Raw genomic sequence first — 25,021 nt, 5'->3', positions numbered from 1 at the left:
CTCCCGACCTGATAGGCTTAGTAAATCTAGTTTTTACAGTCTGCTATCTCAGCTAAATTATAAACAGCGTGAATACCTAGTGCATGTTGTCGACCATATCCGTTATAATGGCAACAGAGCTAAAATTCGTATGTTTAGCAGTGATAATGAATCAATCAGAACATTTGATCCATTCTTTCATTTTGTAACTGGTGGTGCAGGCGTCGGTAAAAGTATGCTCATTAAGGCTTTGTACGAAGCTTTGTGTATCGATAGAGATTTTGATATGAATACTCCGTCTGTTCTTTTAAGAGCACCTACCGGGAAAGCTGTCTTCAACATTCAGGGTCAAACACTCCATGGAGCATTTCAACACACAATCAGTCAGTATGGAAACGGTGATTTTAACCGATTATCAGCCGATGTCAGTCATTCAATGTCCGTGTCTCTTAAAGATTTGAAGGTCCTGATAATTGATGAGTTTAGTATGGTTGGAGACATCATATTTTCTGGATTGATAAAAGATTAAGAGATATATTCGATGGATCACTTCCCTTTGGTGGTATATCAGTAATTGTACTTGGTGATTTCTATCAACTTTCTCCAGTAGCAGTATCACCTTTGTACTCGACAAATCCATATCTTGTAGCATTTGGTTCACGCATATGGAACTTTTTTGTGGTCCATAAACTAGTTCAGATTATGAGACAAAAAGATGATTTACGCTTTGCAATAGCTCTTAATAGTATGACCATTGATGAAATGACTCCGGCTGATATTCACTTGTTTCAAAGCAGAGTCCTTCAAGTAAGCGCATCGGATTTGGAAGCATTGAAAGTAAATCGCAAGCAATTCCCTGTTGTACCAGCCGAAGCCCTAACAATATACAAATTCCAGGGTGGCACATATAAAAAAAGTTGTAGTATATCATATTGGTAAGCACAAAATGCAGAAGTCATTGATATATGTAAAGATAATGTTTTTAAACCACCCAGACCTTTATCAAAAGAAAAAAAAAGTGATTTATATCTAGAAATCCAACGTCAGCCTAACATTACACTCCAACCAACTTTTTTAAATCTTACAAAAAAGGAGCATTTTCAAGTTATCTCACATAATGTACAAAGTTTCCAGGCACATTTGGATCAGATCGTCAACGACCCCGTATATATATCATCTGATGTAATCATCCTCAATGAAACATGGACATTACCAACAGTTAATTTTGAAACTCCCAGTTCTAAACTGGTTTCGGCTGTTAATTGTATCGATGGTGTACGTAAGCCCATAGGCAGTTGCTGTCACGTCTCTAGCTCCATATTAGGAGATCATACTTTTTCAACAAGGATTTTTAACAGTAATAACTCCTCCTTTTCCTCCTCCTCTGTAAGTGTGTCAACTGTCACATTTAGTTTTACTCTCTACTGTAGCATTTATGCGTCTCCAGATCCTTGCCAAAACTCTGACCTACTGCTAGAAGCCTTAGAATTTATAATTCAACATCAATACATATTCATTGTAATTGCGGGTGATTTCAATTTTTTTTTTTATGTGATGGACTTCAAATTTGACACTTGATAAAAATTCAATGGATAACATACAACAATCTCCGTATTCCTCACATCGATATTTTTTATGATAAATCCTCTGGATTCCGTGTATTTTCACTAGCTGTGCGTCTGCTTCGTACTTTTTTTTTTTTCGCATGTGGTTGAATGTCCGCACGCATCACCATATGATCTTTTTACTAAGAAGCATACATACTCATCAAACACATTTACTAGTGATGATCCGCAACTCAAGTTGCACCATACATTTGCAGCTTCACTAGATAAAGTGGCCCATTCTTTCTGACTGCTACAAACCCAAAACTATTCTATCTATTAAATGCAATGCGTGATTTTTGCTAGGCGATTATGCGAATTGATATCGAAAGAAGGTTTAATTCAAGGCAATCTACCCCGCATCTAGTATCTTTCGCGTATGTCTCTGAAGTGTAAATATACGGACTCTCACTTTCGTATGGCTGTAATGATAGAAATATATAAAAATGCAGATGACAGTAGCTAGTTATAGAAATTGATTGCTTTTTGTTTTGGTTTTTGTTTATTTAATTTGTTTTTAACTGGCCTTTTCGAAGATCTTCCAGTGCTCCAACCTAATAAAAAATAATCAGTCAAAATATGTTGTACTTAATACCGAATAAATAACTTACTCTGGGGTCAGATAAACATATGTTAAAAGGAATTTAAATACGTTGACGGGGGGCTAAAATTAAAAGTTAGAATATTGCGTATAGACTGTTATTAGATTACTTACAGGCACAAGTGGGGGAATGGCCATGGGTTCCTTTAGGCTTAAGTAAACCTCAAACACATGCAAAATGATCTGTAATATAATAATTAAGAAACCAAAATCATCATTAAAAAGACACTATGTACTTACTTCAGCATCTGAAGGCATACCAGCCGACATGGGGGTGAAGCGGAAGCCAGCCAACTTGTTGCTTTTAGATAAATCTATATTTTGGGAACGCGATCAGAAAAACATAATCCTTTTTTTACTGCGAACCTTTTAATTAAGCTTACCGAAAATACGGTTTTTGACGTAAGTCATACTTTCTTCATCGGTGTGACCTTTTAATGCCAAAAAATCCACAACTTCAGACACTGTGAAATCCGCATAGTTCTAAAATATAAATGTTAATATGTAAAACGCTCTCAATCCGTGTCATTATTCTTACGTTAAACCCGGGGATCACCAAGGAGAGAGCAATAGTAACCGAAGGTGTTTTTACCAGGCTTTGGTTCTTTGTAGCAAGAACAACATCAAAGTGTTCAATGGCTTTTGCCAATGGTAAAAACATTTTTTCGTACAAGACCTTCAAAAAAAAGAGTTGATTAACTTGTCTCCAAATAATTTATACAATCACACTTACGAGAAGAAATCTGTCATAGAAAATGCTGGAGCAGCGATCGTTGAATTTGGTCCAGTTTTTCTTCAGTTCGAGAATCTAAGTATTGTATTATTAATATATTATTGATCTACTCGAGTATCTATTCATTCTCGTGTTTACCTGCTCGATTCTAAAGTCTGTAATTACTTCTTCTGTTCTGTGCATATACCACATAATGCGTTGTCTATGGGCAGATGGCCGAAGAGGGGGCTTGATGCATGGTGCAAACTTAAGTTTGGGCACTGAGCTGTTAAATGCATTGTTTCTGGGAACTAATGAATCGGATAGAATCGAAAAGACTCTCTGTGGTGAGATGTCAAAAGAAGAGTTGAATCCTGTATTAAATATTCTGGTAAGGCTTGGTGCACAAAAGGTTCTGGGACCGGGAACAGAAGTAGTGGAAGCAGGAATACTGGGGTCGGTTGAAATGGGACTAATGGTTTTCTCCTGGATGAAGTTTAGAAAGCCCGCAAACATATGATTCGATTTTTGTCCCTTTGGAGCGGGTGTGCGCGTATTGGGTCCAACAGGTTGTCTTTCGAGTAAGAATTCTATACGAAAATGTATATTTTAGTCTTTTTAATGAAGATATGTCTAATCATTCAACGTAAACTACCATATAATACTGAGTGTGCTGTTTTAAAAAAGTGTTTTGAGAGAGGTCCTGGTTCTGAGGCAGTAATGTTTAATAAAAAAAAGTTACTTTCTCAATGTTTCTACTTACTGAAAAAATAAACATCATAAGGAACCTTAACTTTAGCAATGAATGAGTTGATCTTTCCTTTGTAAATTGACCAAATATTGTAAATGCAAAGAAGAGAAAGCAATATTTCTGAATGGGCTTTGATTAGAACCACGCTTTGGTAATTCAATTATTCATACTCTTACCTAAACATTGAGTTAACATCGCGTCGAAGATAAATGTGAGAGGCCAAATGTTAAAAGAGAAGATCTAATAATTGAGTATGACCATGGCCAGTAATACTGCACCATTAGTTTGCACAATACAAGCGTTATAGGACGTGTAAGGCATAACGAGTTATATGTATAAAAAAGAAGAAAAATTTCAAAGCGTGTTTATTCTATTTTTTTAAAAAAAAAAAAAAAAAAAAAAAAGCGGTACTGTTCATTTTTGCAGTGTGTGTGTAACAAGTACGATCTTGCATGGTCACACAAGAGTTACTTTGCTAAAATGTGGAAGAGCTGTCATGCGTCCTGACTTGGTCCTGTACGTGGATCGAAAAGTTCTGCTCACCAAAATGAGTACTAATATCAATACTATTTTGAGAAAACGAGGAAATGCTGCAAGTGATGGTGTCCCTTTTACAGCTAAGGATGTTGCGAACGAAGATTAGGTCACAAGGCTTTTAAACCGGGATCAAGCATTCAAGACATTTTCGGGAGTTCTTTCATCTTCTGAGTATTGGAAAAATGAAAAGAAAAATTGTATGGCTATGATCAGCATAATGTACAAAGTCTCCAGGTACACTTGGATCAGATCGTCAACGACCCCGTATATCTATCATCTGATGTATTCCTCTTCAATGAAATATGGACATTACCAACAGATAATTTTAAAATTCCCGGTTCTAAATTAGTTTCGGCTGTTGATTTATAGATGGTGTACGCAAACCCATACACAGTTGCTGTTATGTCTCCAGTTCGATTTTAGGAGATCATACCTTTTCAACAAGGCTTTTTAACAGTAATAACTCCTCCTCCTCTGTAAGTGCTTCAACTGTCACATTTAATTCTACTCTCTACTGTAGCATTTATGCGTGTCCAGATTCTTGCCAAAACCCTGACCTACGGCTGGAAGCATTCGAATTTATAATTCAACATCAATACATATTCACTGTAATTGCTGGTGATTTCAATTTTTTTTTTTTATGTGATGGACTTCAAATTTGACACTTGATGAAAACTCAATGTATAACATACAACAATCTCCTTATTAATCACACTGAAATTTTTTATGATAATCCCTCCGTATTCCGTGTATTTTCATTAGCTGTACGTCTGCTTCGTACTTTTTTTTTTCGAATGTGGTTGAATGTCCGCAAGCACCACCATATGATCTTTTTACTAGGAAGCATACATACTCATCAAACACATTTACTGGTGATGATCCACAACTCAAGTTGCACTATACAGTTGCAGATTCACTAGATAAAGTGGCCCCTTCTTTCTGACTGCTACAAACCCAAAACTATTCTATCTATCAAATGCAATGCGTGATTTTTGCTAGGCGATTATGCGAATTGATATCGATGGAAGGTTTGATTCAAGGCAATCTACCCCGCATCTAGCATCTTTTGCGTATGTCTCTGAAGTGTAAATATACGGACTCTCACTTTCGTATGGCTGTAATGATATCAAAGATATAAAAATGTAAATGACAGTAGCTGGTTATAGAAATTGATTAATTTTTGTTTTGATTTTTGTTTTATTTAATTTTTTTTAACTGGACTTTTTGAAAATGTCCCAGTGTTCCAACCTAATAAAAAATAATCAATCAAAACATGTTGTACTTAATACCGAATAAATAACTTACTCTGGGGTCAAATAAACATATGTTAAGAGGTATTTAAATACGTTGACGGGAGGCTGAAATTAAAAATTAGAATATTGCGTATAGATTGTTATTAGATTACTTACAGGCACAAGTGGGGGAATGGCCATGGGCTCCTTAAGGCTTAAATAAACCTCTAACACATGCAATATAATCTGTAATATAATAATTAAAAAACCAAAATCATCATTAAAAAGACACTATATACTTACTTCAGCATCAGAAGGCATACCAGCCGACTTGGGGGTGAAACGGAAGCCAGCCAACTTGTTGCTTTTGGATAATTCTATATTTTGGGAACCCGATCAGAAAAACATAATCCTTTCTTTACTGCGAACATTTTAATTCAGCTTACCCAAGATTCGGTTTTTGACGTAATTCATACTTTCTTTATCAGTGTGACCTTGTAATGCTAAAAAATCCACAACTTCAGACACTGTGAAATCCGCATTGTCCTAAAATATAAATGTTAATATGTCAAACTCTTTCAATCCGTGTCATTATTCTTACGTTAAACCCAGGGATCACCAAGGAGAGGGCAATACTGACAGAAGGTGATTTTACCAGGCTTTGGTTCTTTTTACCAAGAACAACATCAAAGTGTTCAATTGCTTTTGCCAAGGGTGAGAATGTTTTTTCGTATAAGACCTTCAAAAAAAAAGAGTTGATTAAGATGCCTCCAAATAATTTATACAATCACACTTACGAGAAGAAGTCTGTCGTAGAAAATGCTGGAGCAGCGATCGTTGAATTTGGTCCAATGTTTCTTTAGTTCAAGAATCTAAGTATTGTATTCTTAATATATTATTGATCTACTCGAGTATCTATTCATTCTTGTGTTTACCTGTTCGATTCTAAAGTCTGTAATTACTTCTTCTGTTCTGTTCAAATACCACATGATGCGCTCTCTTTGGGCAGATGGTCGAAGAGGGGGCCTAATGCATGGTTCAAACTTAAGCTTCGGTACTGCAATGTTAAATGTATTGCTTCTGGGAACTAATGAATTAGATAAAGCCGAAAAGACTCTCTGAGGTGAAATGTCAAAAGAAGAGTTGAATCCTGTATTTAAGATGCTGCTAAGGCTTGGCGTACAAGAGGTTATGAGACCGGGAACAGAAGTACTGGAAGCATGAATACTGGGGGCGGCTGAAATGGGACTAACGATTTTCTCCCTGATAAAGTTTAAGAAATCGGCAAACATATGATTTGATGGTTGTCCCTTTGCAGCGGGTGTAGGCGTATTGGGTCGAACAGGTTGTTTTCCCAATAAGAATTCTATACGTACATGAATATTTTAGTCTTTTTAATAAAAATATGTCTAATCATTCAACGTATATTACCATATAACACTGAATGTGCTGTTTTAAAGAAGTTTGTTGAGAGAGGTCCAGGTCCTGAGGCGGTAATGTTTAATAAAAAAAAGGTATTTTCTCAATGTTTCTACTTACTGAAAAAATAAATGCCATAAGGAACCTTAAGTTTAGCAATGTATGGGTTGATCGTTCCTCTGTAAATTGACCAAATATTGTAAATGCAAAGAAGAGAAAGCAATATTTCTGAATGGGCTTTGATTAGAACTACGCTTTGGTAATTCAATTATTCATACTCTTACCTAAACATTGAATTAACATCGCGTCGAAGATATATGTGAGAGGCCAAATGTTAAAAGAGAAGATCAAATAATTGAGTACGACCATGGCCAGTAATACTGCACCATTAGTTTGCACAATACAAGCGTTATAGGACGTGTAAGGCATAACGAGTTATATGTATAAAAAAAGAAGAAAAATTTCAAAGCGTGTTTATTCTATTTTTTTTAAAAAAAAAAAAAAAAAAAAAAGCGGTACTGTTCATTTTTGCAGTGTGTGTGTAACGAGTACGTTCTTGCATGGTCACACAAGAGTTACTTTGCTAAAATGTGGAAGAGCTGCCATGCGTACATGGATCGAAAAGTTCTGCTCACCAAAATGAGTTCTAATATCAATACCATTTTGAGAAAACGAGAAAATGCTGCAAGTAATGGTGTCCCTTTTACAGCTAAGGATGTTGCGAGCGAAGATTATGTCACAAGGCTTTTAAACCGGGATCAAGCATTCAAGACATTTTTGGGAGTTCGTTCATCTTCTGAGTATTGGAAAAATCAAAAGAAAAATTGTATGGCTATGACCAGCATAATGTACCTAATCTCCAGGCACACTTGGATCAGATTGTCAACGACCCCGTATATCTATCATCTGATGTATTCCTCTTCAATGAAACATGGACATTACCAACAGATAATTTTGAAATTCCAGATTTTAAATCGGTTTCGGCTGTTGATTGTATAGATGGTGTACGTAAGCCCATAGGCAGTTGCTGTTACGTCTCTAGCTCGATATTAGGAGATCATACTTTTTCAACAAGGCTTTTTAACAGTAATAACTCCTCCTCCTCCTCCTCCTCTGTAAGTGTGTCAACTGTCACATTTAATTCTACTCTCTACTGTAGCATTTATGCGTCTCCAGATTTTTCCAAAGCTCTGAACTACTGCTGGAAGCATTAGAATTTATAATTCAACATCAATAAATATTCATTGTAATTGCTGGTGATTTCCATTTTTTTTTTTTTATGTGATGGACTTCAAATTCGACACTTGATGAAAATTCAACGGATAACATACAACAATCTCCTTACTACTCAAACTGAAATTTTTCGTGATAAATCCTCTGGATTCCGTGTATTTTCACTAGCTGTACGTCTGCTTCGTACTTTTTTTTTTTTTTTTTTTTCGCATGTGGTTGAATGTCCGCACGCATCTCCATATGATCTTTTTACTAGGAAGCATACATACTCATCAAACACATTTACTGGTGATGATCCACAACTCAAGCTGCACCATACAGTTGCAGCTTCACTAGATAAAGTGGCCCCTTCTTTATGACTGCTACAAACCCAAAACTATTCTATCTATCAAATGCAATGCGTGATTTTTGCTAGGCGATTATGCGAATTGATATCGATAGAATGTTTGATTGAAGGCAATCTAAAACGCATCTAGCATCTTTCGCGTATGGCTGTGATGATATAAACCATATCAAAATGTAGATGACAGTAGCTGGTTATAGAAATTGATTGCATTTTGTTTTACTTTTTGTTTTATTTAATTTTTTTTTTAACTGGCCTTTTCGAAGATACTCCAGTGCTCCAACCTAATAAAAAATAATCAGTCAAAACATGTTATACTTAATACCGAATAAATAACTTACTCTGGGGTTAAATATACATATGTTAAAAGGTATTTAAACACGTTGACGGGAGGCTAAAATTGAAAATTAGCAGATTGCGTAAAGATTGTTATTTGATTACTTACAGGCACAAGTGGGGGAATGGCCATGGGTTCCTTAAGGCTTAAATAAACCTCCAACACATGCAACATGATCTGCAATATCATAATTAAAAAACCAAAATCATCATTGAAAAGACACTATTTATACTTACCTCAGCATCAGAAGGCATACCAGCGTGCTACCGTACCCAAACTAAAGCTTATGTAAATTTGTAGCACAAGACATTCTAAAAAAGTAAGGTGAATTACTTCAATGCATGGCTCCCATTGGAATTCTGGGCAAGAATGAAACTCAATGTTGGCTGATGTTCAAGTGTCAAGTCGGTATGAGCCAAAGAGACCCCAAAAAAAGGGAGTGTAGCGGAAGCCAGCCAAGTTGTTGCTTTTCGATAAATCTATATTTTGGGAACCCGATCAGAAAAACATAATCATTTCTTTACTGCGAACCTTTTAATTCAGCTTACCAAAGATACGGTTTTTCACGTAAAGCATACTTTCTTCGTCGGTGTTACCTTGCAATGCCAGAAAATCTACAACTTCTGAAACTTTGAAATCCGCATTGTTCTAAAATATAAATGTTAATATGTTAAACTCTCTCAATCCATGCCATTATTCTTACGTTAAACCCAGGGATCACCAAAGAGAGGGCAATACTGACAGAAGGTGTTTTTACCAGGCTTTGGTTTTTTTTAGCAAGCATGACATCAAAGTGTTCAATGGCTTTCGCCAAGGGTGAGAACATTTTTTCGTGCAAGACCTTTAAAAAAAAAGAGTTGATTAACATGTCTCCAAATAATTTATACAATCACACTTACGAGAAGAAGTCTGTCATAGAAAAGACTGGAGTAGCGATCGTTAAATTTGGACCAGTTTTTCTTAAGTTATGTAAATGCTAAAAACCTTTAAAAACCTTTAAAAACCTTTAATTGTGCGTAACTCCGGCCTCCAATTGGATCCCCGAGATCGACACGAGAATCTAAGTATTGTATTGTTAATATATTATTGATCTACTCGAGTATCTATTCATTCTTGTGTTTACCTGTTCGATTCTGAAGTCGACAACTACTTCTTCAGTTCTGTTCATATACCACATAAGGCGCTCTCTATGGGCAGATGGCCGAAGAGGGGGCTTAATGCATGGTACAAACTTAAGCTTGGGTACTGCGATGTTAAATGTACTGTTTCTGGGAGCTACTAAATTGGATAAACAGGAAAAGACTCTCTGAGGTGAGATCTCGAAAGAAGAGTTGAATCCTGTTTTAAAGATGCTGGTAAGACTTGGTGCACAAGAGGTTGTGGAACCGGGAACAAAAGTACGGGAGCAGGAATAGTGGGGGCGGCTGTAACGGATTGTTGTCCCTTTGGAGCGGGTGTGGGCGTATTGTGTCCAACATGTTGTTTTCCAAGTAACAATGCTATACGTTGTTGCAGCCAATCTAAATTGACTTGGTGTTACACAGGATAGGATCTTTTCTATAAATACGTCCCTTTTTTTTCGTAATAAATATTCCTCCAGTTTTATCTTAACTGAAAATCTAGTTTTTTAATAATTTGTAATTGACTCCTTTGTGTTTCCCTCAACTTTCATACTTCTTGTTTATCTTAAGTTTATACTTACATATAACAATTAACTCAAAGTTCATATTTTCACACTCGACTCGAATCTCTTTATTACTATAACCGTACATAAGATATTGTTTATAATAACATAATTACTTTTCTTTTTAATCTTGGCAATTCGTTTATATTTATATTACTTACGCCCTCTTAAAATCATCGTTGATTATCTTCTTATCCTAAAAACTTTATATTATAAGATTTCTTAAGTTGACTACTTCCAGTCTGGTGCTCACTTTCATAACTACTTTATTATTAACCTCAGTGTTAATAATCTATATCCACCTTATCCTTTAAGAACTATTACCAGTGTCTTAACAACGTACATGAATATTTTAGTCTTTTTAATAAAGATATGTCTAATCATTCAACGTATATTACCATATAATACTGAGTTTACTGTTTTAAAAAAGTTTTTTGAAAGAGGTCCTGGTCCTGAGGCGGTAACGTTTAATAAAAAAAAAGTTATTTTCTCAATGTTTCTACTTACTGAAAAAATAAATGCCATAAGGAACCTTAACCTTAGCAATGTGTGAGTTGATTGTTCCTTTGTAAATTGACCAAATGTTATGAATGCATAACAGAGAAAGCAATATTTCTGAATGGGCTTTGATTAGAACCACGCTTTAGTAATTCAATTATTCATACTCTTACCTAAACATTGCGTAAACATCGCGTCAAAGATATATGTGCGATGTCAATTGTCTTAATGTCTGGCAATTGAGTCGTTGCAGCGCAGCTGTACGGCGTGGCCAATATTATTTTTATTTATGCGGATTCCATTGCTGTTGCTGCGGATTTCATTGGGAGAAAAAGACAGTTTTTAATACTCTGTGAAACTAAAAATATAAAAATACAATTTGAACACCGATGCTCTTATGCAGCATCCTTCTTCACTCGCTTTAACCTTTTGGGTATGGTTGGCCTAAATCTTCGTGCCAGCTTGGTTTATCGATTCCAAATGTTAAAAGAGAAAATCAAATAATTGAGTATCACCATGGCCAGTAATACTGCACCATTAGTCTGTACAATACAAGCGTTATAGGACGCGTAAGGCATAACGAGTTATATATAAAAAAAAAAGAAAATTTCAAAGCGTGTTTATTTCTTTATTTTATGTTTGTGAAGAAAACTGATAATTATTGTGCATACGTTTGGAAACAACGACATTTTTTTTTTTTTGCCTGTCATTCGAGCCTTAAAACCATGTGCCAATTATAATTTGTGACTTCCGAAAAGTGATGATATTTTTAAGCACTGCTTTCGTTGGACAAAGCATTTTTTTATGCACTGCTCCCTTAGGCTTTCTAACTGCGTAAACTACGTGAAGAACGCCAATTTTTCGTTTTTATGGCTAAAGCTGGTCTTCGTTACATAATGGAGACCTTCCTGTCACCAGTTGTAAGCATCGGAAGCCTTTATTTTACAACATTAACTAGGATGGGGCAAACAATAAATGGGATGTCGTTAGTGATCCGCTAAGGGTTTAATACAGGTAAGAGAAAAAAAATGATAATGGGAAAGCATTTCAACTCCAAAGAAAAGGACGATTATGAAATTTCCCCAGCTTTTCAAACTAGTGGCTCCAACGACCAAGCTATCGCCGAGAAATATACGCTTTATGGTCACCGTGCAAAGTTCGAAGGTGGGCGCAACGCCAAAAAAAAAAAAAGAAGCACTTTTGGTAATATTATGCAAAATTCCATAATTAGAGTTTAAATGCAGATTTTTTAAAATCAGACTGTCAGAAAGACTGGACAGATACAGAATACAGTTCTTATTATGATCATAGATATTCACAAACCAGTCAATTCCCTGATGTGAGTCTTATATAAACAAGTATCGCTCTAAATTGCACCTTATAAACCTACAGTACTTTTGTTTATCTTTAGATTAATAAAAAGGATACAGAAGGAGAAGATGATGAGGTATTATATCATATAGCTGAAAGCGACAATATTGTTTACATAACCACAATTATTATTTCAATTAACACATTTAATAGGCTCTGGATAACGAGGAATTAATTGACATTGAGCCTCCTTCGGATATAAGCAAAGATCATCACCTCTTAATAAATAAAAATGGGTACAATCCCCAACTCGTCAACGATTTACATTCAATACAGTGTGCAAGCACATGATCATATCATGAATTTGAGTGTGACATGATCAAGGAGTTGAAGGCCTTTCCATCAGTGTCAGCACAGATGGATCCCAAAAGCCTTTCCGATCTACGTTCATTGTGAGTGTAAACTGTTGATTAAGCGTTCTCTCTTCAGGTCACTTAATGAAATTTACTTGTTAGCATATAATTTTAAAGAAAGCATTACATCGTACCTACACAAACCATTGCAGTAAGTTATAAATTTTTTTTTCTAAGGAAGATGCTTATTTGACAAATCAATAAATGTGATTGTAATATAGACGCTTAATATTGAAAGATATCTCAGATGAACCTACTGTCGCGATCGTGCTGCTCTTTGGTGCAACAAGATATCACAGATAAATGCCTTGCATGGGAGCATGATCAAAAATCTTTCAAATCATCTAGAGCTTTATTATTCTCAAACAGCACCCGACTCGAATTTGGAGGACTCCTTGATGTATAACTTCATTTCCACCCTGTTTGAAAACGTCTTTTTGTTAGATTCGATTTTAAAAAATAAATGGTGTGTATAGCGAGTATTGAAATCCCAAATATGCTTTGAACAACATACTTACAGACCTTTTTTTATTGTACCCGCATTACCAGGGCAAATGGCCAACTGGGAAAGAGGAAAATTGATGATCAAACATGATTACGTTGTATCTATTACCAACACCACTTCCTGTCCATCCCAATGCTATGTTTTAATTAGACAGTCAGATTCCCCTTGTCCCTACTAAGTTGATTGTTAAACCTAAACTGGGCTCTTCCGGTTAACGAGGTGTCCTAGGCAAAAAACAGCAACCCGTAAATGCATCTACAAGATACACAAGACACCCCCATACCAAAGAACTATATCTACCCAACATGTGCAGATGCCAAATGGCCCATCAATAGCCATGCATTTCCAAAATCCAATTTTGTTAAACTCGGAACAAGAGATGCGCTGGATGCTCAATAGACTAGTTTGGGAAGGCGTTGAAAAATATGGTGCAGGTGGTATTCTGGTCTCCGGGCATAAAATTTTGCCGTACAAAATGAACATCATAGCTCATTGTATCTATTCAATGGTCTAACTTAACAATATAAAATAATTTAGAAACATGCAGTTGTCGTTAATACCCACAACTATCTTCAATTTCTTACAATTGAAGGTATAAGAATAGTATCTCACTAAAGATTGCATAATATCGCTAACTCAGAGGTAATATAATGTTAATTTATCCACGACCAAGAAAGGAAATGATAGTCTTATCAATAAGCCCAAAGGTGTCCCCCCCCCCAGACGTATGATCCTTCCCTTTCGCGGCTAAAGTAATATTATATTGATCTTTTGAAAGGGCAAAAAGTAGGCAATTTAACTTGAAGGTGTGAAAAGACGGGTAATGACATTTCCTCTTGACACTACTCTAACATCAGAATTCCATATAAATGAAGCTAGTCTAAACCTGATTATATTTTGTTTCCGTTGTACAAATATGTTTAAACGACATTTATTAACATTTCATGAAAAAATAATATAAACCACCCTCGTAAAAAACTCTGTACTCACTACCCAAATCTGATCAATTTTTTTTTCGAATATTGGATCAATATATCATATCAAGTTTATTTTCATTCGACAATGCCTTTTCCTCACCATCCATAAATCACCTTCAACTTATTTATCCTCATACTCTCCTGAATAAGAGTGACATGATCTACATTACCCGTTGTAAAGCACATCTTAACTCTGTTTTATGACAGTATCAAATAATTTTCAGGCCTCTGGAATCAATAGCAATTGGTTAGTACCAGCCCTCATGACTCCTTTACCCCAACCAATAACTACAGCCTGGAAAAAATTCTGGAAAACCCGCCTCTACCCAGGATTGTGTAACATATGGAATCATTCAGTTCACAGCCAAAGTTCCTGTCAAGTCAATCCTTCATTGAATCCTCCTAGATATTTACCTCAGCCCTGACCTTAAAGATAATCCATACGTATTCATCCCCGAAATTTATCCTAGCCTGATAACATTCATTCAATGTTCAATGCATATTTCAGTTCAGATTTCAAGGCGTAATCACCCATACTACCTCACTGCAACTTCATACAGCTGCCAGTCTCAACTATGCACTCCATCTGATTGTCGCATCTAAATGAGAGCTTTCGTGACATTCTGGTTCCGCGTTAACATTATTACCATCCGCAATCAACAAAACCGTTGCACTTTCTAGAAAAATAAAAAAAGCCCTTCCATACTGATATGGAAATGGTCACAATTTATTCTTTTACTTGATACACCCCCCTTTTTGATTTTTCATTTTTCTGTAGGCAGCAAATACTTTATTTGTAAAACGACGATTTCCACCAGCTAAACTGTACCAGAATTTTATGCATAGAACAAAGAAAAAATAAATTCTGGAAGAGAACATAGATCACATCAAAGTAGATTTATAAGGCAAAAGTATACCATGCTGTATTTGATTTAAGACACGTCAAATAAGTCGTTTTCATAAGAGAGAATTCTGGAAGAGGAGGGGTAAAAAAAACTTACTGATGTGGTGTCGGGAGGCGGCATTAACCCGTGTTTTACAAAGTTCATCAGTGTGTTCTCGTGTATCTTTTAAAAATTAATAGATCTTCCATATTATTGGATCTGTCATCAATGGATACCTCGTTCGTTGATATTAACAGTCACTTGAAGATAAACTTGTTCAACAGTTATAGCATTACAAGAATGGGATTACATCACATCTGACTGAAAAGTACCGGGAACATATTGGCCATGACTCAATCCCCAAGTGAACTCAGAACCCGGTATTTTAAAATGAATTTCAATTTTTTCTATTAATTTTGGGCCAGAAACTGTCAAAAATTTTCAACCTTTATTCTTTTTTCTATTAAAAGTTATACACATAAAAAATGGCTAAAACATATATTGTAACTGGTGCTTCTCGTGGTCTCGGTCTCGAGTTCGTAAAGCAAATTGCTGCTAACGGTCATACTGTATTTGCTTGTGCTCGTAACCCTGATTCCTCCAAGGATCTTCAAGCTTTGATTGATAACAAACAAGTTTTCGGTGTCAAGTTAGATACCACTTGTGAAAAGTCTATCAAGGTAAAAAAAAAGGATACTCTATTTTATTAGAAAAATAAATTAGGTCTTAACCCCTTTCTTAAAGGCTGCCGTTGAAGAAATTGACAGAAAGGCACCTCAAGGTGTTGACATTTTGATCAACAATGCAGGTATTGGTGGTACCATGGGTCTCAATGTTGAAAATACGTGAGTTTTAAACAAAGTAAAAAACCTTTTTTATATGGAAAACTGATAATTTTTTAAAAAAAAAAAGTCCCAAGGAAGAATACATGAAGATTTTCGAAACCAATGTCGCTGGTGTCTCTGAAGTCCTTAAAGCATTTTTACCTCTTCTTCGTAAACGTGGTCAAGATCAAACTAAAAAGATTTTGAACATGTCATCTATGCTTGGTTCCATTGCTGATATGGAGACGGGTGATGGTTTAGGCTTCGGAAGTGCTTATTGTGTTTCCAAGGCCGCTGTCAATATGCTCACCAAGATGTTTGCTAATCAACTCGCCAAGGAGAACTTTATCATTTATGCTTCTCATCCTGGTTGGGTCAAGACTGACTTGGTAAGTGGACTATAAAGTTTTATTTTAAAAGGGTTTCTATATTAACTTATTTTTTTTTAAAAAAAACAAAAGGGTGGTGATGATGCTCCTGTTGAAAAGAAAGACTCCATTGCTGGTCAATTAAAAAAGATTGACGACTTAACTCCCAAGGACAATGGTCGTTTCTACGATTTTGAAGGAAGCCACATGAACTGGTAAATGGTTTTTTTTTAAGCGAAAAAAAAACAATGGATACAGAGTGTATGTTGTTTAAATCGGAAATACCAACAATGGATGAGGCCTATTCTACTATTTAAAACAATAAAACCCGTCCTTACTGATAAATCCAACATTAACTTTTAGTCTGCGTCTCTCTTTTTTTTTCTCTCTCTCTATCTTCCTTCTCTGCATACATTTGACTTTCTAATTTAAACAATCATATCATCTTTCTTATAAGAATGTGCGTAAACCAAAACCAAATTCAAATAACTCAAACAACAGAAACCTCTTACGAGGAGATTGTCCCGCGTGTGGAAACAACGGATCATCAGTGTATTTTGGCTACTAATAGAAAGCGTTTCCTGGCAGAGATACTCGAAGGTTATCAAAATAGAAAATGGTTGGACCCCTTAAAATCTGATATCACGGGACAACCGCCAATGGATAGACCATATTTTCATGAAAGCAAACAATATAAAAAGTGTGAGCTAAGGACACGGGAAAAAGTGGCACCTCTTTTTTCAGGACCTTCCTTACTAGAAAAACTAGCAGGCAAAACAAGGAAGGAAGTCGAAGTTGGTAAATTTTAATCAACGGGTTTTTTGGTATAGGATCAACGCACTGCCAGATCTTTCTAATCATATATATTTAAATTAGAGTACTTACCACCACAAAATGCACTGAGTTATAAAACAGAGAGTTTGAAAGTACGAGTAAAGGTTTCCAGGAAAAGGCCTGCCAAAAACAGATTTAGATATATTGCTGATGTAACCGATACTTAAAATACGGGAATAGGCAAAATAAGAAAAAGAAACTGCTCATTTCGATTGCACATAAATAAAGTAAAACAAATGTAACGAAACTATATTTTTCCAGGTATTTATTCTTCTGACGATGGTGAAGACGCATAAAAAAAAGAACTGTGTAACAGAGTGCCACACAAAGGTGATGGAAAACAGGTTGCTTATTCTATCAATAAAGAGTGGAATAAAAATTGGGGGGACAATACAAGCTTACGATTGCAGTCTTTCATAGTGATGCTGTAGTTCACTGATGATATCTCGGTATGCGGGAAATGAACAGTTTCATTGACACCAATAACATATGAAGGTGACTATCACTGTAAACTAGATCAACAGTCTATTCCTGTTGAATATTCGTTATCGTTGTACCGGTTACGATGTATCCCCGTTGCAATTTAATCATGACAACATAAAACGAAAAATATCTGAATTAAGGAAAGGGGTTTCTGTGCATAAATAGAATACATTGGGTTAAATTTAAAAAAAAAACAGTATTACGTAATTATTTTGTGAAAGCACTCAATGCAGTCAATACACACCCAGAGAGTGTAGAAGACTATTATATTTACACACTATACACCGTCTACACCTCTTATGTAGAGCTTTTGAACGGTAATAAGTAACCACCACCGATCGACAATGCTGCCAGGTAAATACACTACAGATTGTTCAAAAAAAGTCAAAAAGCTACATGGTGTGCTTACTATAAAAAACAGGGGATTCATAGACTCAAGTAATCACAGTGTACGTATTTAATATATCTTTGTGCATATAAAGTAAAAGGGATCACAAAGAGCGCTTATATACTCCTTGTAGCACACACTATTTATTCTCAAATTTCTTCACAAGGACTGGAACGGGAGTGCTTCCAGTTTGCATTATCTTCACAGCAAGATCCTGATGATCTGCTTCTGACTTTCGATTAACGTGATATGTCTTGCAATTACTGCTGATGCGTATAGTCAAAGCAGTCTGGTGTTTATCCACGTCTTTCATTTATCCATCTTGAGGTGGATGACGAGGGTACATTTCATTTTACCCTGTCTTTTAGTTGGGTCTCTAAAATACACGTTCATCAACAGTACCGCCTTCTATTATCCTCTTTGCTGATATTATTATAAACCCACAACAGTCAAGATTAATCTCCCAAGCTTGTTTTATGTACACGTGATTGCTTATGTAAGCCTTAAATGCAAAGTCCTTCTTGCGAACAACAGCTTTGTTCGTACCAGCAGCGTGTTCTTAAAACGTCCGTCTCATATACCGGTATGTCCTCTACTTTTTTTCAGCATTACTGACCGAGTTATAGTCAAACTTGTTCATACGACGTTTTGGTAAGAGCCTCAGTTTAATCTTTGAAAGGTGTTATTACCAACGTATGCTGGAAGTCATCATTCGTGTTTCCCTCATCATTCAGCTCGGAAAGAAATGCCTGAATCAGCAACCCACTGTGCTTGATGACCCATTCTGTCATGCCGTTCAATGTCTTGAATAAAAACGTTATTTGTGAAAAAAAAAAAAAAAAAAAAAAAAGTAGCGATGTCCTGCAAAAGTGATGTCAAAACCGAAAAGAAAACCCCGATCACTTTCTGCTTGGTGAAATATTCACAGACTCAAAGCCGACCCAATACCCATCTTATCGATTTGCATGTGAAGAAGCATTTGAGCTACTGCTTACTAGAATTCCATCATGCACAAAAAATTATTTAAGCCTTTATCTTTTTGTAAGAATCAGATAATAACAGATGTTTTGGCTGATCTGATATATTTGTTGGCAGATATGATTGAATAAGCTGTCCACAGGTCAAACAGATCTTAACCATATACAGCCTACTAGAACATAGTCATACCCCCTGAGACGTTTGCTAAGCCATATGCAATTTTTTTTTTTTTTATATAAAAACCCACTGTTTTCGCTTTGTGTACTTGAGCGCACTGCTTTTTAAATTATAACTTATCGCGTAAAAAAGTGTCTTAGAGTCACGAATTGCAAAAACAAATACCTGAATTGCAATCAGACTGTGATAACTGCGTATATAAAAGTGTTTGTGTATAGAGTTTTTAGACGGAATAAGAAATGAGACTCTTTATCCCTTACTAGCAACATCTGTGTTATGTCAGTATAATGATGCCCTCACAGGAAGCATACTTACATAATTGAAGACAAATGGGATAGTGGGAAAGGTCAAAACGGTTTTCCATGTTGGGTGGGAGCTTTTAGAAGAAAAGGAAGAAAATTGAGGAAATGCTGGATTAAATAAAAACAAGGCCGAGCTACGTGTAAACAATTATTTCCTTGTACCTCTTGTTTATGACAATGGAACCATAACTTTTGCTGATAGTGTTGTCTGAGTGACCCTTCTTTTCAGCAAAAACGATCAAAGAGTCTACTCGTTTGACTCAAGGCACGTTTTCGTAAAAACTTTGCTGAAATGCGTTTTTTCACCCCTTTATCAATGTATCCTGTATCGTTTTAATTTCATTTTTTCAATTTAACCAATATCTGTCCTTCTTACGTGATGCCTTCTTCTCATTGAAGAGCCAATAATCGATCACTGTTGAAACAAACTAAAAAAAATATCATGCCAAGACATTAACATCAGAATATGACAGCTTATAAAAGACAGCCAAGTTCATTTTTTCGACCCCATTTTTCCGGCAATATTTTTAACAATCGCCACTCGCTTACAACTCTCTAACGAATTGACATTCCTATTGGTGTACAACCCTATAATTTCTATCTTTCCAAGTAGGCAATTTAGTGTTTCTGGCGTCGCGAGTACATAGCGCAATGGCGAACAACAAGGTCGGCAATGGTGTTAATGTAAAGATATGGTTTCATAATAAAACAATAGTTTTGAGAGAACATGGGGTAGATTGTTGATTGTCGCAAACATGAAGGTAAAAGAGGTTTTTGCACTGATGGGAGGCTTTTTCTTTTTTTACTTATCGATAGCGAACGCCTTAAAAGATGTATTTTGGTGCTACATACGCCGCTGTGTCACTACATACTCAAAATCAATGGATAACAATTTTTACCACGTCTCCGTGCTTTACGACTTTCCCGCACAATTTTGGGCGAGATAAACAGATGGAAGAATATTACGATTATTCTCGACATAAGTTCTGTATTACTTTTGGTAAGGGAATATTGTTTTTCTTTTTTCGTATATATTATGCTGAGACTTACTTGAATTAGATTTCAGCAACAATGGCATTGCTTCTAGAAAGATTGCTGTAAATGATCATTTTGAATCTAAAGTTCACGTTCAGTAAGTTGACTTCATAACATCCTGACAGTTTTCTGACAAGAATTGGCTTTGTTAAAGTGACGATAAAATTGCAGTTTATTCCTTTTTATACGACACTGCCACCAGAACAATCGTGGCTAGGGGTACTTCGGTTGAAAAGGAAAAGAAAAATTTTAAAGGACAGCAAAAAGATCTTTTTTATGCACCCAACATTTTCAGTGAACTCTATAAACGTACTGCAAATGACAAGATTGTTCTACAAGAAGCGATACGCGCGTTACGACAAGAAGTCGAGTATTGGAAAAAAGAGCTAAATAGTTCGGATGATATGGATTTTTATTATGCATTTACTCTACCCGCAAACTGGGATCACGAAATAATCCGGTCTCTCTTTATAAAAGCTAACCTCATGCAGAAAAATGAAGCTCAGGGCAGATTAATGTTTTTCTCGGAGTTAGAAATAGCTTTTCGACATGTTCAAACTATCCAAACCATGTGCTTTATGGAAACCGATCATGGTGATCAATTCATTATATGTTCATTAGATTTTCAAAACACTGTTAACGTAAATCTCACATTGGTATCGGCTCAGGTTCCTCCTATAACGACAGCAGACGACAAATTTGCCCCACGATTCTTGAATGAAACTAATTTTACGATACCATCTGGAGCACAAAAAGTAAAATCGTCGTTGATAGCATGTTTGAAAAAGCGTTGTAGCACCGTACCATTGTTTGAACTCATTGATATATTGTTCAAAAAAATCTGTTCACTAGAGGAAATCTTAAAGGATGTAGGAAGAAATTAATACGTTGAAATTTTATCAAGAAATAGTCTCAATAACCTTACGACGCACCCCCTTTTTTTTTTTTTAGTCTCTAGATAATTTGACATTTCAAGAAGTATTATTATGCCAGCCCTTTAATGGTTTATCAGAACTATATGAGAAACAATACAATCTGGAGAAAATGGAAATTGATGTCCTGCAATCATTAACCGTGGAGGATATTTATAAAGACCTGTTTGCTTCCGCCGAGATAGAGTTTATGGATAAAATGCAATTTTTACTTCAAGGTGTAACTGAAAGAAAGGATAGATTGATGATAATATTTTACCAAGATGAGCTCAAGTATAATTTTGAATCATTAGTGCTTCTCAAATTGATCGAAAAGTGGTCTAAGACTTATAGCGAAGAGCAAGCGGATTCTTACGAACTTATAGAGAAATACGAAAAACTGAGCTTTCTGTTCGAGGTACAATACAGACAGGATGGACTGACTGATCTTGTGGGAAACCAAATGCAAGAATTCAATATACGTAGAGACCCAATCATAATCTCTCAAGACACAACAACAGAAGAACCTGAAAGCTGCTATTTTGTTAACATAGGTGAATGGGTTCTTATTACATTATCTTAAATGTGTCCTAACCTAACTCTCAAATTTGAATTAGATATATCATCTACACAAACCAATGCAACTTTCACATACTTAGGTATTGATAATCAAGCCAAAAAAGCAGAACAGATTAAATGGTAAATATTATATATGTGTCAAGAATTATTTCTCTATATATTGATGTAAACTGATTTTTTATTTCGATTAATTGTAATAGCATGAAATCATTGGGAAGTTTTATCACACGGCCAGACTTTAATCAAAAGCCAGTGCTTCATCTAACGCGCAGGTAACAATGAACTATGAAGGGTATTTTTTTATCATTGACTCATAATAAAAATTTAGGCTGAAACTACATCTAGAGAAAACATTTGGAACCTATCTTAGAGTGTACTCAAATACTGTTAGACAAGATGAGACAGGAATTTTGTTAAACGATCAAGATTTGGAATTGCTTCCACACCTCAACAGTAAAATTCCGTCGAAAGGGATTAAGGATTTATTTGTCTTTTCGAAACCAAATCTACTTGAACAACTGACTGGAAACGTTGAAATGAATGACATTTTTGGCTTGAATGATAATTACTGTAATTCTGATGGTAACATAATGACCACCTCTGATCCTTCATATTTATTCTTTTTTGTGATAACATACCTGCATTATCTCAACAAGCTGTTAGAAGAAACACTGACAAGTAATTTTGGAAATGATTGGCAAGACAAGGATGTCTGGTATGCTGTCTCTGTAGATAAAAATTTATTGGACAATGTATTCGGCTCAATGAAACAGTTGGAAAAGCTATTCTATGCAAGTGGTATACTCCATAACGATGATAATCTTCGGAAAGCAAAATTCAGCACCCATGGTGAGGAAATTTTGCCCGCTATTCAACAAAAGTTAAAGGACTTGAAGTTCAAGATGAAGTCATATTTTGTTGTTGCACAACTACATGCAAACCATATTCAACTCATTCTGCACCAGGTGGTAAAATTAACGACACCAGGAGAAGTTGCAGCTTCCATTGTTATTCAAAATAGAACAATATATATTGATGATGTGTATGACGTTTTGTGTAGAGAAATTTGGAAGAATTTACAATCCGATTGTCAAATAGATTATTGTCCTACTCACAAAGAGCATAACTTTGGGATGTACCAAGCCTATGAAAATATCTTTCAAAAATTCAAATTATGCGTGATTGCACTCGTAAGTTATAATAAAAGCATTTTAAATGCTTTACTAATTTATTTATTGGTAGTTGGAGAGGAATAAAACAAATTTGGAAAGCATGGATTCCGAAGTAAAATTAAGCACCACCAACAACGAGTGTGCATGCAGTATCAACATTAGCTTTCGTAAGATTATTGAAGTGGGTCTAAAGTCAGTTTTAAAAAATGTAGCAACAATCATTGGATCTTCATTGACAAACAAAGAAATATTTGCTAATTACGAAACAAATTACATTTTTATGTTGGGTGATCCATTTCATCTATCTTACGGCTCATCCATCCACACTGTATACACCCAAGTGCTTCAAAAAGAGATTAATGACAGTATTTATTTGAAAGAAAAGGATACGCAGGCGTTTGCGTTGATAGAATCAGTTTACATGTTGCTGGACCCATTAACACGAATTAAGCCATACTTGTACGAAAAGTTTTCCAAGGGTACTTTGTGCCAGGTATCCAGTGAAACATACGCATTAAGACTGCCGGCCAGATCAAAAAAGTATAATTCTTTCTCTCATATAAACCGAAGCGGCGATGTCAAAAACACTTTACCAAGTGACAGCAGCTACTTTATATTTATTCAAAGAGGGGAACCTTTCCCCTTAACTGATATTAATATAAAGGTAAACACAAACCATGGAAGATATGAAGATAACGGTAAGTTTTCATTGTTTTCTTTTTTTAAGGATCTAACCAATGTCTGTCTAGAAATTATTAAAGTAAAGGACTCAGGAGAGAGTAAATTGAAAAAGTATACCGTTTTGGACAAAAACTCCCAAGGTTCAATGTATATGATATTCAGTAGAGATGGACATCAGCCAAATCCAATAGTTGCAATAGGCTGCAAGTTTGTGAACTATAACTATTCTCTCGAGTTATCTGTAAGAGTAATTGGTTACGATATTGACTATAATGAGAAAATTTTAGAGATTTTATGATTTTGGGAGAGCCGTTGACACTCGCTTACATTTAGGATAAGAATGTTACTACTTCAATAAATATAATGTTTGTGTCAGCTTGATCAAGTATAGTTATTTATCCAATATCCTAGTATTTGTTAATCTAGTCATAAAGCTCATTGAATAGTATTTTTGTGCATCACTCATTATAACACAGATTTTGACAAACATAGCTGCCCATGTCGTCATTTTTCATTACTAATTACACACATGTATATATACATGTCCCGTAAACGTCTGACTGTAGATTATTCTCTAGGTTTTTGCAGATTTAATCACAGCCTTTGTATTAATAGTCGACTAATTGCCATATTTACTTGGATTCGGCTTTTAAGCTCTAGTTTAGGTACAAATATTCCAAGCATGTTGATATAATATTAGTACTAATTTAGATTCCAGAAAGGGACAATTATTATTCTATAACAATTTTGATAGCGTGCAACGGACGTTTAGTAAGCAACTTTGTTTTATTATTTATAAATCAAGAATATTTTTGAAGTGATCTTTGACGATAAAATATATGGATAGGACAATTGCATGTAAATCGATAATGATACAGTGAAGAATGTGAAGTCAATATAACTCTTGGATATAAAAGAGTAAAGAGCTTACAGGGTTTCTGAAAGTTGATGTGATGATTGTATAAGTTACAACTTATAAAAAACAGTAGAAAAAGAAAAAGAAAAGAAAAAGCGGAGGAAATACAACTTGTATCAATTATAAGACCAAATCTAAAGATAAAACTAAAGGAGATTTATTTAACAGAATAAAAAGGCGGAATATTCGATCCCTTGTAACAGCAGGCCGTATTTCAATGGCTGTAACAATGTTTTTAACATGTTAGGGGAGGCATTCTGAATAATCGAAATGCTTTGTATATAATTAGCATGTTCGTCATAAAGTTGTTTAGCTTATTGCATACAGCAGCAAATCTAAAAAAATTAATTATT

General features: G+C 35.3%; 4 protein-coding genes across 4 annotated transcripts; all 4 read left to right on the top strand.

Moving 5' to 3' along the window:
* Positions 1-11,958: 11,958 nt before the first annotated feature.
* EV154DRAFT_487129 (uncharacterized protein) lies at positions 11,959-13,060 on the top strand (the record flags this gene model as incomplete). The annotated part of the gene is made up of 6 exons (XM_051598939.1): positions 11,959-12,133; positions 12,190-12,269; positions 12,342-12,377; positions 12,455-12,576; positions 12,772-12,805; positions 12,893-13,060. 6 exons carry the CDS (start codon positions 11,959-11,961, stop codon positions 13,058-13,060), a joined length of 615 nt encoding a protein of 204 aa, XP_051451803.1.
* A 2,415-nt stretch (positions 13,061-15,475) lies between these two features.
* EV154DRAFT_452303 (4-dihydrotrisporin dehydrogenase) lies at positions 15,476-16,556 on the top strand. The gene is made up of 4 exons (XM_051597264.1): positions 15,476-15,700; positions 15,765-15,865; positions 15,933-16,233; positions 16,306-16,556. Exons 1-4 carry the CDS (start codon positions 15,506-15,508, stop codon positions 16,429-16,431), a joined length of 723 nt encoding a protein of 240 aa, XP_051451802.1. The 5' UTR covers positions 15,476-15,505; the 3' UTR covers positions 16,432-16,556.
* A 3,204-nt stretch (positions 16,557-19,760) lies between these two features.
* EV154DRAFT_93162 (uncharacterized protein) lies at positions 19,761-22,761 on the top strand. Its single transcript, XM_051607845.1, has 8 exons — positions 19,761-20,374; positions 20,434-20,506; positions 20,564-21,278; positions 21,361-21,874; positions 21,938-22,019; positions 22,100-22,171; positions 22,228-22,481; positions 22,556-22,761. The coding sequence occupies exons 1-8, from the start codon at positions 20,206-20,208 to the stop codon at positions 22,579-22,581; spliced, it is 1,905 nt and encodes a 634-aa protein (XP_051451801.1). The 5' UTR covers positions 19,761-20,205; the 3' UTR covers positions 22,582-22,761.
* Positions 22,739-24,122, top strand: EV154DRAFT_93168 (uncharacterized protein). The gene is made up of 4 exons (XM_051607846.1): positions 22,739-22,867; positions 22,960-23,089; positions 23,142-23,769; positions 23,821-24,122. Exons 2-4 carry the CDS (start codon positions 23,033-23,035, stop codon positions 24,048-24,050), a joined length of 915 nt encoding a protein of 304 aa, XP_051451800.1. The 5' UTR covers positions 22,739-22,867; positions 22,960-23,032; the 3' UTR covers positions 24,051-24,122.
* Positions 24,123-25,021: the final 899 nt, after the last annotated feature.

Source organism: Mucor mucedo (assembly GCF_025094135.1).
Source record: "Mucor mucedo strain NRRL 3635 chromosome Unknown EV154scaffold_171, whole genome shotgun sequence".
Classification (NCBI taxonomy): Eukaryota; Fungi; Mucoromycota; class Mucoromycetes; order Mucorales; family Mucoraceae; genus Mucor; species Mucor mucedo.
This window is presented reverse-complemented; position numbering and strand designations above follow the sequence as displayed.

What these genes read in the sequence shown, in the direction of transcription:
- EV154DRAFT_452303 (XM_051597264.1), top strand. Translation starts at nt 15,506, where the DNA reads ATGGCTAAAACATATATTGTAACTGGTGCTTCTCGTGGTCTCGGTCTC. An exon ending in GGTCTCAATGTTGAAAATAC is followed by an intron (nt 15,866 to 15,932) that starts GTGAGTTTTAAA and finishes AAAAAAAAAAAG; the next exon opens with TCCCAAGGAAGAATACATGA. An exon ending in GTTGGGTCAAGACTGACTTG is followed by an intron (nt 16,234 to 16,305) that starts GTAAGTGGACTA and finishes AAAAAACAAAAG; the next exon opens with GGTGGTGATGATGCTCCTGT.
- EV154DRAFT_93162 (XM_051607845.1), top strand. Translation starts at nt 20,206, where the DNA reads ATGTATTTTGGTGCTACATACGCCGCTGTGTCACTACATACTCAAAAT. An exon ending in GAATCTAAAGTTCACGTTCA is followed by an intron (nt 20,507 to 20,563) that starts GTAAGTTGACTT and finishes GCTTTGTTAAAG; the next exon opens with TGACGATAAAATTGCAGTTT. An exon ending in CTGCTATTTTGTTAACATAG is followed by an intron (nt 21,875 to 21,937) that starts GTGAATGGGTTC and finishes AATTTGAATTAG; the next exon opens with ATATATCATCTACACAAACC.
- EV154DRAFT_93168 (XM_051607846.1), top strand. Translation starts at nt 23,033, where the DNA reads ATGTACCAAGCCTATGAAAATATCTTTCAAAAATTCAAATTATGCGTG. An exon ending in AATTATGCGTGATTGCACTC is followed by an intron (nt 23,090 to 23,141) that starts GTAAGTTATAAT and finishes ATTTATTGGTAG; the next exon opens with TTGGAGAGGAATAAAACAAA. An exon ending in TGGAAGATATGAAGATAACG is followed by an intron (nt 23,770 to 23,820) that starts GTAAGTTTTCAT and finishes ATGTCTGTCTAG; the next exon opens with AAATTATTAAAGTAAAGGAC.